The sequence below is a fragment of the Phascolarctos cinereus genome, unplaced genomic scaffold, assembly GCF_003287225.1.
Source record: "Phascolarctos cinereus isolate Bilbo 61053 unplaced genomic scaffold, phaCin_HiC Scaffold_726;HRSCAF=1367, whole genome shotgun sequence".
Taxonomy (NCBI): Eukaryota; Metazoa; Chordata; class Mammalia; order Diprotodontia; family Phascolarctidae; genus Phascolarctos; species Phascolarctos cinereus.
The window spans coordinates 421,738,286-421,747,816 of record NW_027556098.1 but is presented as its reverse complement, the minus strand read 5'-3'; the positions used below and the strand labels follow the sequence as shown (position 1 = coordinate 421,747,816).

Below are 9,531 nucleotides of genomic sequence, written 5' to 3'. Positions count from 1 at the left end.
TTGTATCCCCACTGTGCTTAGCATCAGGCCTGGCACACAGTAGGCTCTCTATAAATATTTGTTGACTATTAATAAATCTTTATAGACTGTGATTCAATGTCATTGGCTTTCTTGCTGTTTCTTGTCTAAGATGCCCCATCTCCCAACTCTGAGCACTTTCCTGGGCTGTCTGCCATGCCTAGAATGCCCTCCCTCCTCCTCTCCAACTCCTCACTTGCTTGGCTTCCTTCAGCTCCCAGCTAAAATCCCCCCCTCTTCCACAAGAAGCACTTTCTGATCTCTCTTAAGTCGACTGCCTTCGTTCCACAGTTATCCCTTTCTATATCCGCCTTTGTACACGGTTGTTTGCATGTTATCTCCCCCATCAGACTGGGAGCTTCTTGAGGGCAAGCCTTGTCTTTTGACTTTCTTTGTATCCCCAGGGCTCAGCACATAGTCTAGTACATAGCAGATATTTAATACATATTTTCTGACTGCAACTTTCTTTTCTCCTTCTCAAGGGACCCTAGAGGTTCCTCCCTAACAGAAACAAGTTTCTCACTGGACTCACCAGGGCCTTCTTCTTCAGGGAGAAGGGGATGTCTTGTGGGAAAACGCTATGGTGCTGCATGGACCTAGCCCTGTGTGGCTAAGAATCCTGACCTGTTGCTTAGAAACTAAATTTGTTTAATTTAATTTGTTTAATTGTTCAGTGATTAACTCAGGCCCCAGTTGTGCTGACCAGAAGCCCAGTCGGATCCAAAGACTGATGCAAGGAATGGAAGGAGTTTTCTCCTGTTACCTACCTCAGGCAACCCACACGGTGGGATCTGCAAACTGCCTCTGGTCTGGCCAGTCAGAGCCTGCATCCTCCTGCCTTTGTTTGAATGCTATAAATCACTGTCAGCTATGACACTCAGTGGGGGGGGGGCACCCCTTTCCAGCTCACCCTTCTGCTGGATGACTTCATGAAACTTTTTAAAAAGTTATTTCAGTTCTGAGCTTTGTTCTCCTGGAGGTCACCGTCTCCACCCCACTCTTCTAGCTGACCTCTTACTGTTTTTCATCCTCATGTAGACCCTCTGTGAATCATAGCATGGCTCCTCCATGCCCCTTTCTACCCTGCACCCTCCTGTCCATCCATATGGAGGCAGAGATGCAGTGTGGCATGTGAGGCATTGCAAAGAGGCTGTGAAATGTGGGAGGGGGAGAATTTCTGTGGAATCAGCCCAGAAAGATAGACTCAGGACAGATTTTGGAGGGCTTTACATTCCAACCAGAGGAATTTGCCTTTCATCTTAAAGGCAATGGGGAGTGACTGGAGTTTCTTGAGGGGGAGCAGAACTTGTCAGAGCTATGCCTTAAGAATTCCCATTGGGTAGCATGTGAAGGTGGACTGGAGAGCAGAGAGGCTGGATGTGGAAAGGTCAGGAGGAGGCTTTTGCCCTAGTCCTGGTGAGAGGTAATGAGTTGCTACCTGAGGCCACGGTCATGTGAGTTGAGAGAAAGGGAGGGACATGAGAGATGTCCATGGAGTGAGGCGAACAAGTGTTAGGGACTGATGGGGTATGGGGGAAGCTGAGGGTGCCTCCAAGCTTCTGAACCTGGTGGCCTGGAAGGAGAGGGGACCTGCAGTAGAAACTGGACTCCAAAGAGGAGGGGGAAGGAGAATGACCAGTAGCCAGGCTCTGCTTGGTTTTGATTTGAATGTGTTGATTTGAGAAGCCAAGAGAGAGAATGTTAGAAAGAGAATCCACATTAAATCAAAATTCACGGTCAGTGGAAGAAGCGATAAGAACTGAGAATGTCAATGGGGTGGCTCTGACTGTTTCTGCAATTCAGTGTCGTAGACAGCTTAGATGCCAGCTCCCAGCCCTGGCTTCTGGGCACAGGCTTCCCAGCCCTGTCCCCCATGCTGCCTCCTTTAGCATTTAATTAATTCCTCATCCTCTTCAGCTTCTTCCTTCACATACCTTCCATCTCCTGATGCCCCAGAAACATGGCTGTCTCCTGATCATGCTGGCCCCCTTGGCACCCTCTTCACTACTGGGCAAACCTCTGCTCCCTCCTACACTGGGTGGGGATGGGGGGGTCTAGGCAGGCTCCTTGCTCTCTGCTGCCCCCCTACTCTCTCTGTCAACATTACTCTGAGGAGGGGGAGATGCCACCGGGGGAGGGCAAAGTGAGCCTAGGAAGAAGGTGAGAAAGAATGTTTCGAGTGGGAAAGAAGAGGAAAAGGGAAAAAAGGATGAGAGGGGCAAGGCTAAGGAGAGGGGGAGGAGGGATGGATGCTGCCAGAGAGCTTCTCAGGAGGGCCAGACCCCCCTGTCTCCCCAATTTCTCTGGACAGACCATGGGCCCTGGAGCTGGGGGTGTGACAGACAATTGTTGTGATCACATCCTGTGGCTTGGGTCACAGGAGGCGCAGGGCCTAGAGGCAGTCCCACTTCCTCTTTCTCCTTTCTTCATGACCCTTTGTCTAGGCAGCTTAGATCAGGGCTGAGGGTCCAGCATGGCCCCCAGAGTCACCTCTCTGCTGTGCCTTGGTGAGTGCCAGGGCCCCAGGCTGGGCTGGAGGGAAGGAAGACTTTGAGAAGGTCCTTGGACAGAGGCTACATGGGACAGATGAGGACACTGAGGCTGGGGAGAGGCTGCCTGCACAGAACAGAGCATTGTTACCTTCCTTTTCCTGGTAGTTTGGCCCAGGATGAATGAGTGGGGTGGGAGTGGGGTCCAGAGGCATAACTACAGACAGCTGAAGCTGGGGGCAGGATCACCTGTAACCCTGAGCCTCTCCTTCAGGCCTGTGTCTGAGCCAGAAGATCACAGCTCCAGAGGGTGAGTCCTTCCCCTCAAGGTGCCCCTGCCAACCTTCCAGCTCAGTGCTACCTCCAAGGCAGCCAATGCTGCAGAGAGGGGGGAAGGGAGGGAGGTGCCTTTTCTGAGCTGAAGGGGATGCCTGTGGTTGGGAGTGCAAGGGCTGGGGGCTGGAACAACACCTCGGAGGGCAGGGCTCTGAAATCCAGGCCCTGATTCCCTTCCAGGGACACTCCCCACACCCTCCATTAGGGCTGTGCCCAGCTCTGTGGTCCCCAAGGAGGCACGGGTGAGCTTCTATTGCCAGGGCCCACAGGGAAGCAGGAGTTTTCAGCTTTGGAAGGATGAAGCATTCTTACTCCAGATAAATACCTCCAGAGAAGAGGCTGCGTTCCGCCTTCAACCTGAGGGACTAGTGGCTGCAGGCAGCTACAGCTGCCGCTACTGGCAAGGATCCTACTGGTCAGAGTTCAGTGCACCCCTGCAGCTGGTGGTAACAGGTAAGGAGAGCCCAGAATCCTGGCTCGGGGCAGGGGCTGGTCCTGACTGCTCAGCCCCAGGGGCCTCCCTGGGAGGTCATTTCCCCCCTCATAGCCCCACAGACCCTGGTTTGCTGGAGAGATCACCTTTGCTTGGCCTCTGGGGTCCCTTTGCCCCTGGACTCTCCTACCCTGGAGAGGAAGCAGAGCCTCATGGCTGACACCCAGGGCCCTCTCTGAGATGTGACTTTATCCCTTCATATTCCAGACAGGTTTGCTGAAGAGGTTCCCCTACCTGGCCTTTTAATCCCTTGGTCTTTGGGCTCTTCTGGTCTTCAAAGGAAGCAGAGCCCACCTTGTCCTGGGCTCACTGGAGCCCTGGAGCTCTTATCATGGGCTAAATTCTCTACCGCATAGGGGATAAAAATGACACATCCAAGGCAATCCCTGCCCTCAAGGGGCCCACATATTCCAGCTGGAGGAGACAACACATATAGGGCACTGGTAGCCAGGGAAGGGACTTTGGGTTTGGAAAGTTACAATGATGGATGCTGGAGTTACAGGAGAGGAGATGAGCATATTCTCTTCAGGAGAAATGGCAGTATGGATTTGATTATGGATTCAGAACTGGAAGATTGTGATATGGGGTGAGAAAGGGATAGCATGTATGTGCCGTGAAGGAAGCTGTAAAAAGACAGCCCGGATGTAATGTTAAGCATGACTGCAACCAGCTCCAGTGTATTAGGCCACGAGAATCACTCAGCAACTAGCAAAATGGGGCCCCAGGACAAGAATACCGGAGCTGAATTGTCTCTGGTCTAGTGGTGTAAGGTGGCTGCCAAAAAACCGTCAGGATATAAGGAAAGCATAACTGTAGCAAAGAATCAAGAATGACTCTGAGATTGTGAGATTGGGTGATGGGCAGGATGTTGGTGCCCTCAAAAATGGAGAACATAGGAGGGTAGATGGATTTAGGGGAGATGCAATGGACATCTGAAGGAAGGAGAACTTGGAAGGATCTGTAACTCTGAAGTCAAGAGAGCAGACAATATCCAGAAGGTAGGAATAGCCAATAGTATCACAATCTGCAGGGGACAAGAAGAGTCAGGAATGGAAAATGGACACCCAACTTAGCAGTTAAGGAATCATGGCAACTTTGGAGAAAAGAGTGGCAGTGGAGAGGTGCGATCTGAGCCCAGAGTGGAAAGAGGTAAGACTTGAGTGGGAGGTGAGGCTCTGAAAGGCTTCAAGAGTGTAGACTGTGTTTTCTAAGCATATGACCCTGAAAGGGAAGGGAGATGGAGAATGATAGCCAGAGCATGTGGAAGGGCCAAATAAAGGGTTTTAAGAATGGTAGAGGCATCTTGGGCATGTTTGTAGGTAGTAGGTGAGGAGCCAGGAGATAAAGAGCAATTATGCACGAGAGAGGAAGGGAGATGATTGTGGGCATGATCCCTTGGAGGAGACAGGAGGGGAATTGAATCAAGGGCCCCATGGAGAGATGAGCTTTAGCAAGGAGGCAAGAAGCAAAAGTAAAGGAGAAGGCAGGCAAAGACTCAGAAGGGTTTTAAAGTATGGTATTGTGATAGATGCTCTGGATTTTGTCAGAAACAGGTCCGACTTAAACCTTGTGATTTCAACTCTCAGCTAGGATCATGAGGCTTGCTGCATAGAAGGAACTTCATACATGTGTAGTGAATCTAGTCTATGAATAAAGGGCAGGAGAATAGGGGAGAAGACATTTCTTTGCCAAGAGGGAGCCCCCACCCTATAGCCTCCACAGAGATGAACAAACACACAGAGCCTTGGGGACACCCATGGTTAGAGGTGTGACCTGAATAAGGATCCAGAAAAGATGACTGAGGAATGGTGAGAGAGAGAGAGAGAGAGAGAGAGAGAGAGAGAGAGAGAGAGAGAGAGAGAGAAGGAAAGAGTGATGGTTCAAAAACTGAGAGAAAAGAAAGTCTCAAGGAGAAGAAGGTGATCAACAGTGTTAAATGCTGCAGAGAAGTCAAAGAGGATAAGGATTGGGCTGTTAGCTTTGGCAATGAAGAGATCATTGGTGACTTTGGAGAACATTTTTGGTGGAATGATGAGGTAGAAGCCAGATTGTAGAGAGTTCAGAAGAGGGTGAGAGGAGAGGAAGCAGAGGAATTGACTATAGATGGCCTTTCTCATGGAGTTTACTCAGGAAGTGAAGGAGAGATATAGGACGATAGCTATTGGGGATGGTTAGATCAAGTAAGGGTTTTTTTTTTTTTAAGATGTGGCCTTGTGTATTGGCATCATGGAAGTAACTAGAAGATAGGAAGGGATTAATGATTAGTGAGTGAATGGGGATGCTAAAGGGGAAAACCTGCTGGGGAAGATCTGCTGGAGAAGACAGGGGATCCCTTGTGCATGCTTATGGTATTAGCTTTGGCAAGGAGAGATGGGCTACCTCTTCAGGTGAGAGAGGGGGCTTGCTTTTCCATGATTCCTTTTGTCCTTTCTTCTCTTTATTTCTCTATATGTGAATGTTTCCTAATTTTTAAAAATTGTGAATTTAACTATCACCAAATAAACAAGAACATTTCCGGACACAAAATAGAAAAGAACTGTACAACTCTAATATATACAGCTGGTTTTCTTTTAAAGAGCCTATTATAAATCCAACATTTAGTAATAATTTTTTCACTCTTATTGTCTGCAAAGCACAATTCTGAGGACACAAAGGAACACCCCTGCCTTCAAAGTGCTTCCAGTCCAGCAGGGAGAGACAAGACACGACCCACAAAATAGATTGAAAAAGACATCAAAATGAATAGAAAGTAACTTGGCATGGGGGGGGGAAGAGGCACAGGAAGCTGGGATTATCTTGTAGGAGGGGGTACTTGAGCTGAGGTTTGAAGACAATAAGAGTCTGTAACAGGCCTGAAGAGGGGAGGCATTGAAAGCACAGGGGACGGTCAGGGCAAGAGACAGGAGAAATGCTGTGGGTAAGGAATGACAAGATGGTTCACTTGGGGGGTGTAGAATGGAAAGGAGTAAAGAAAGCCTGGTGGGCTGGGAGAGGGAGTCCCAGCTGGGCCTTCGGCACCTCAGTGCTTCTGAGATCTGACTCAGATCTGTTTTCTGATTAAGATCCTTTTCTTTCCCAGGATTCTTCTCCAGACCATCGTTACAAGTACGACCAAGCACCATGGTAGCTGTAGGGGAGACAGTGACCCTTGTGTGCCAGGAGTTACTAAGCAGTGGTTTTTTAAAATTGACATTCTTTCTGCTGAAGACTGGGGTGCCAGCCCCATTACAGCACCAGAGTCCAGAGGGGAAGATGGCCAGCTTCACTCTCCCATCTGTGAAGGCTGAGGATGCTGGGAACTACAGCTGTATTTACTCAAGCAAGGGCACAAATAAAGGATCAGATCCCAGTGATGTCCTAAGGCTGGAGGTGACAGGTGAGAGGAGACACATGGGAGCACACCTACCACCCTTTCCCCCATATTTGGGGCCATGGGGATCATAGGTAACAATGGCAATGTTAATAGCTATCATTTATATGGTGCCTACCAGGCAGTGTGCTAAGTGCTTTCCAAATAGTGTAAATTATTTTGTAAATTTATTTTTGAATTATTTAAAATACCAAGTCTTACCTCTTTCTACTCCTTACATTATTAAAAAAATATTTTAAAATTTTTAAACTTAAAATACTGTAAATATTTTATTCTCATAACCACCCTGGGAGGTAGGTGCTATTATCATCCCCATTGTATTGTTGGGAAAGCTGAGATAATCAGAGGTTAAGTGAATTGCCCGAGATCACACAGCTAGTAAGTGACTAAGGCTAGATTTGAACTCAGGTCTTCCTGACACAAAGCCCCTCAGTCTATACACTGAGCCACCTTGCTGCCTGATGGATGGAGATGAGAGTGTAGGGGTTTAACTTCAGGAATCCCCCAACCATTCTCTGTGACTTTTATGTCTCTATCAATGGTTTTCAGGTAAAAAGACTGAACATCCTCAAGGAAAAGGTAAGAAGGAGCGGCAGACGTTCCAGAGACAGGCCATGTCTCCTCATCTCCCTGGGTTCAGGAGCAGCCCCCATTCCAGCCTGTTGGAGAATGGTGATGATGGCTAGGAGGATAGATGGGGTGGCTAGAGGGATACAGTGGCACAGTGGAATCTTGGGAGCGACCATTTCTTCTGTTTCAGAGCTCGGAATCATCCTCATTGTCACTGTCAGCTGCGTCTCTGTCTTTTTCCTCCTCCTCTGCCTCCTGGTCTTTCTCTGCCGCCGTCGCACCCAACACAGTGAGTTCAGAGAGGGACTGAAAGTCCCAGGGGGTTGAGAAATGAAACTAGGCAGGAGGTCTGGGGTCTCAGTGAGCACACTTCAGTATGAGGAGGTGGGATGAGATGGACTCTCGGAGAACTTTTGTATGCTCAGTCTTACGGTTTTGTGACTGATCCTGCTTTTTGTCTGTCTGTCCATCTGTCCATCTGTCCACCTGTTTCTTCTCACAGGGAGCTCATGTGGAGACACTCACAGGAGGTAAGAATGCCCGGCTCCTTCCCCCCATTCCTGTGGCCAACTCCCTCAGCTCCTTCTCCCCAGTGCCACTGGAGACTGCCCACATTGCTCATCGATTCTGGCTGGGAGAGGATGATGGGTCCAGGTGCCAAATTATCTCCTCGCCTCTTCACAGGTCCTCAGACAGTGCAGGTGTCCCTCAGTCCCTCTGCCTCACCTCCCTCCCTCCCAAGGAGACAATGTGTAAGTGGGTCGGGGCAGGGGGCAGGGATCTGGGATGTGTCTGGGGGGTTGACCAGGCCCAGAAGATCAGGGACACACGAAGCCCCTTTCCTATCCCAGGTGAAGACATATCCAAGAGGATACAGCTGGAGACACAGGTGAGTCCTTCCTCTTCTCTGATTCAGTCTTTTCTGTGACTCCCACCAAATGCTTTGCTTCCAGTTTTCATCCCTTCTCGTTCCCCACCCCCACATTTCTTCCTTGTCTCCTTCCGATGCCACTCACTGATCCCCCCCAGTCCATCTTTCCTTCAGGCCTCTGAATCTGAAGACTCCCAAGGAGTGACTTACTCTCAGCTGAACACAGCTGCCCTTGATGAGGGGCAGAGAGTCCTCACATCTGCACCCCCAGAGCCCAGTGTCTATGCTACTCTGGCTTTGCGCTGATGGGGAAGTAGAGACGCTGTCACCCCAAGAAGGGGAACTGGAGCTCCAGAGAGAGGGAAGAGCAATGAAAGATGGGGGGAAGATGTGGGCTGGGAATTGGGATGCCTGAATTTGGGTGTCAAGTTTGGGCACTGAACCCAAGAGACCTTTCACCCCGCTGCCCCCAGGGGAACATATGCACAGAGGCCCCATCTATCTCTCTGGCCTTCCATCATCTAGCCTGTGGCACCTTCTGTACCAGTCCATACCAATTCTGACCAGGTTTTCTGTTGCCTGGGTGACCTCTGAGCTGCTGGGAGAAAGTAGCTCAGTCTTCACCTTGTGATATTCATTGTGTTGATTTGTGAAGCATCTGCAAGACAGATGATTGCTCAGCCAATGGGCTTCCTTTTGATTCTGGTGGTGCTGGCGTTGAATAGTGATTCAATGTTGTTAGACATACGCTGGGTGCCAGTGGGAGGAACACGCTTTGATGCGCTCTAGTCTGGGAATCTGAAAGAGAGGATGCACCTCCTAGCTGCCCCTAGGCCCCAAAACTTCAATTTCTGGGACTATTCTAGGAGGGATTATTAAAAGGATAGTTGGGGAATTTTGAGAAAGGAAAGCAGTGATTCCAAAGAAGCCTGGCTTCATCATAGGTCATACCAGACCAACCTCATTTCCTTTTTTTGGACAAGATTGCTAAATAAATCCCTGTCCATGACTAATATGGAAATATGTTTTACACGATTGCATATATATAACCTGTATCAACTTGCTTACCATCTTAGGGAGGGAGGAGGGGAGCAAGAGAAGGGGAAAATTTGGAGCTCAAAAAAGAATGTTAAAATTGTCTTTGCATGTTATTTGGGAAAAAATTAAAACATTATTCAATATAATAAATAAATAGGATTGAAATTTTTTTTCTTTTTGGTGAGGCAGTTGGGGGCTAAGTGACTTACCCAGGGTCACACAGCTAGTGTCAAGTGTCTGAGGCTGGATTTGAACTCAGGTCCTCCTGACTCTAAGGCCAGATCTCTATTCACTGTGCCACCTAGCTGCCCCCTGTAATAAATAAATAAACACATCATTGTCTGGA

The 9,531-nt window shown here is 48.9% G+C and overlaps 1 protein-coding gene across 3 annotated transcripts; it reads left to right on the top strand.

Annotated features, from left to right (window-relative positions):
* The first annotated feature begins 2,417 nt into the window (after positions 1–2,417).
* On the top strand, positions 2,418–9,531 carry LOC110220207 (T-cell-interacting, activating receptor on myeloid cells protein 1-like). Of its 3 annotated transcripts, none has more exons than XM_021004162.2 (10): positions 2,418–2,525; positions 2,782–2,817; positions 3,024–3,296; positions 6,416–6,712; positions 7,256–7,285; positions 7,467–7,565; positions 7,779–7,806; positions 7,961–8,028; positions 8,128–8,165; positions 8,322–9,531. In XM_021004162.2, the coding sequence occupies exons 1-10, from the start codon at positions 2,492–2,494 to the stop codon at positions 8,451–8,453; spliced, it is 1,035 nt and encodes a 344-aa protein (XP_020859821.1). In that variant the 5' UTR covers positions 2,418–2,491; the 3' UTR covers positions 8,454–9,531. The 3 variants fall into 3 exon arrangements, with proteins under 3 accessions (XP_020859821.1, XP_020859819.1, XP_078002148.1); XM_021004160.2 differs by having other exon boundaries at positions 7,256–7,378; XM_078146022.1 differs by having other exon boundaries at positions 7,256–7,378; positions 8,306–8,415.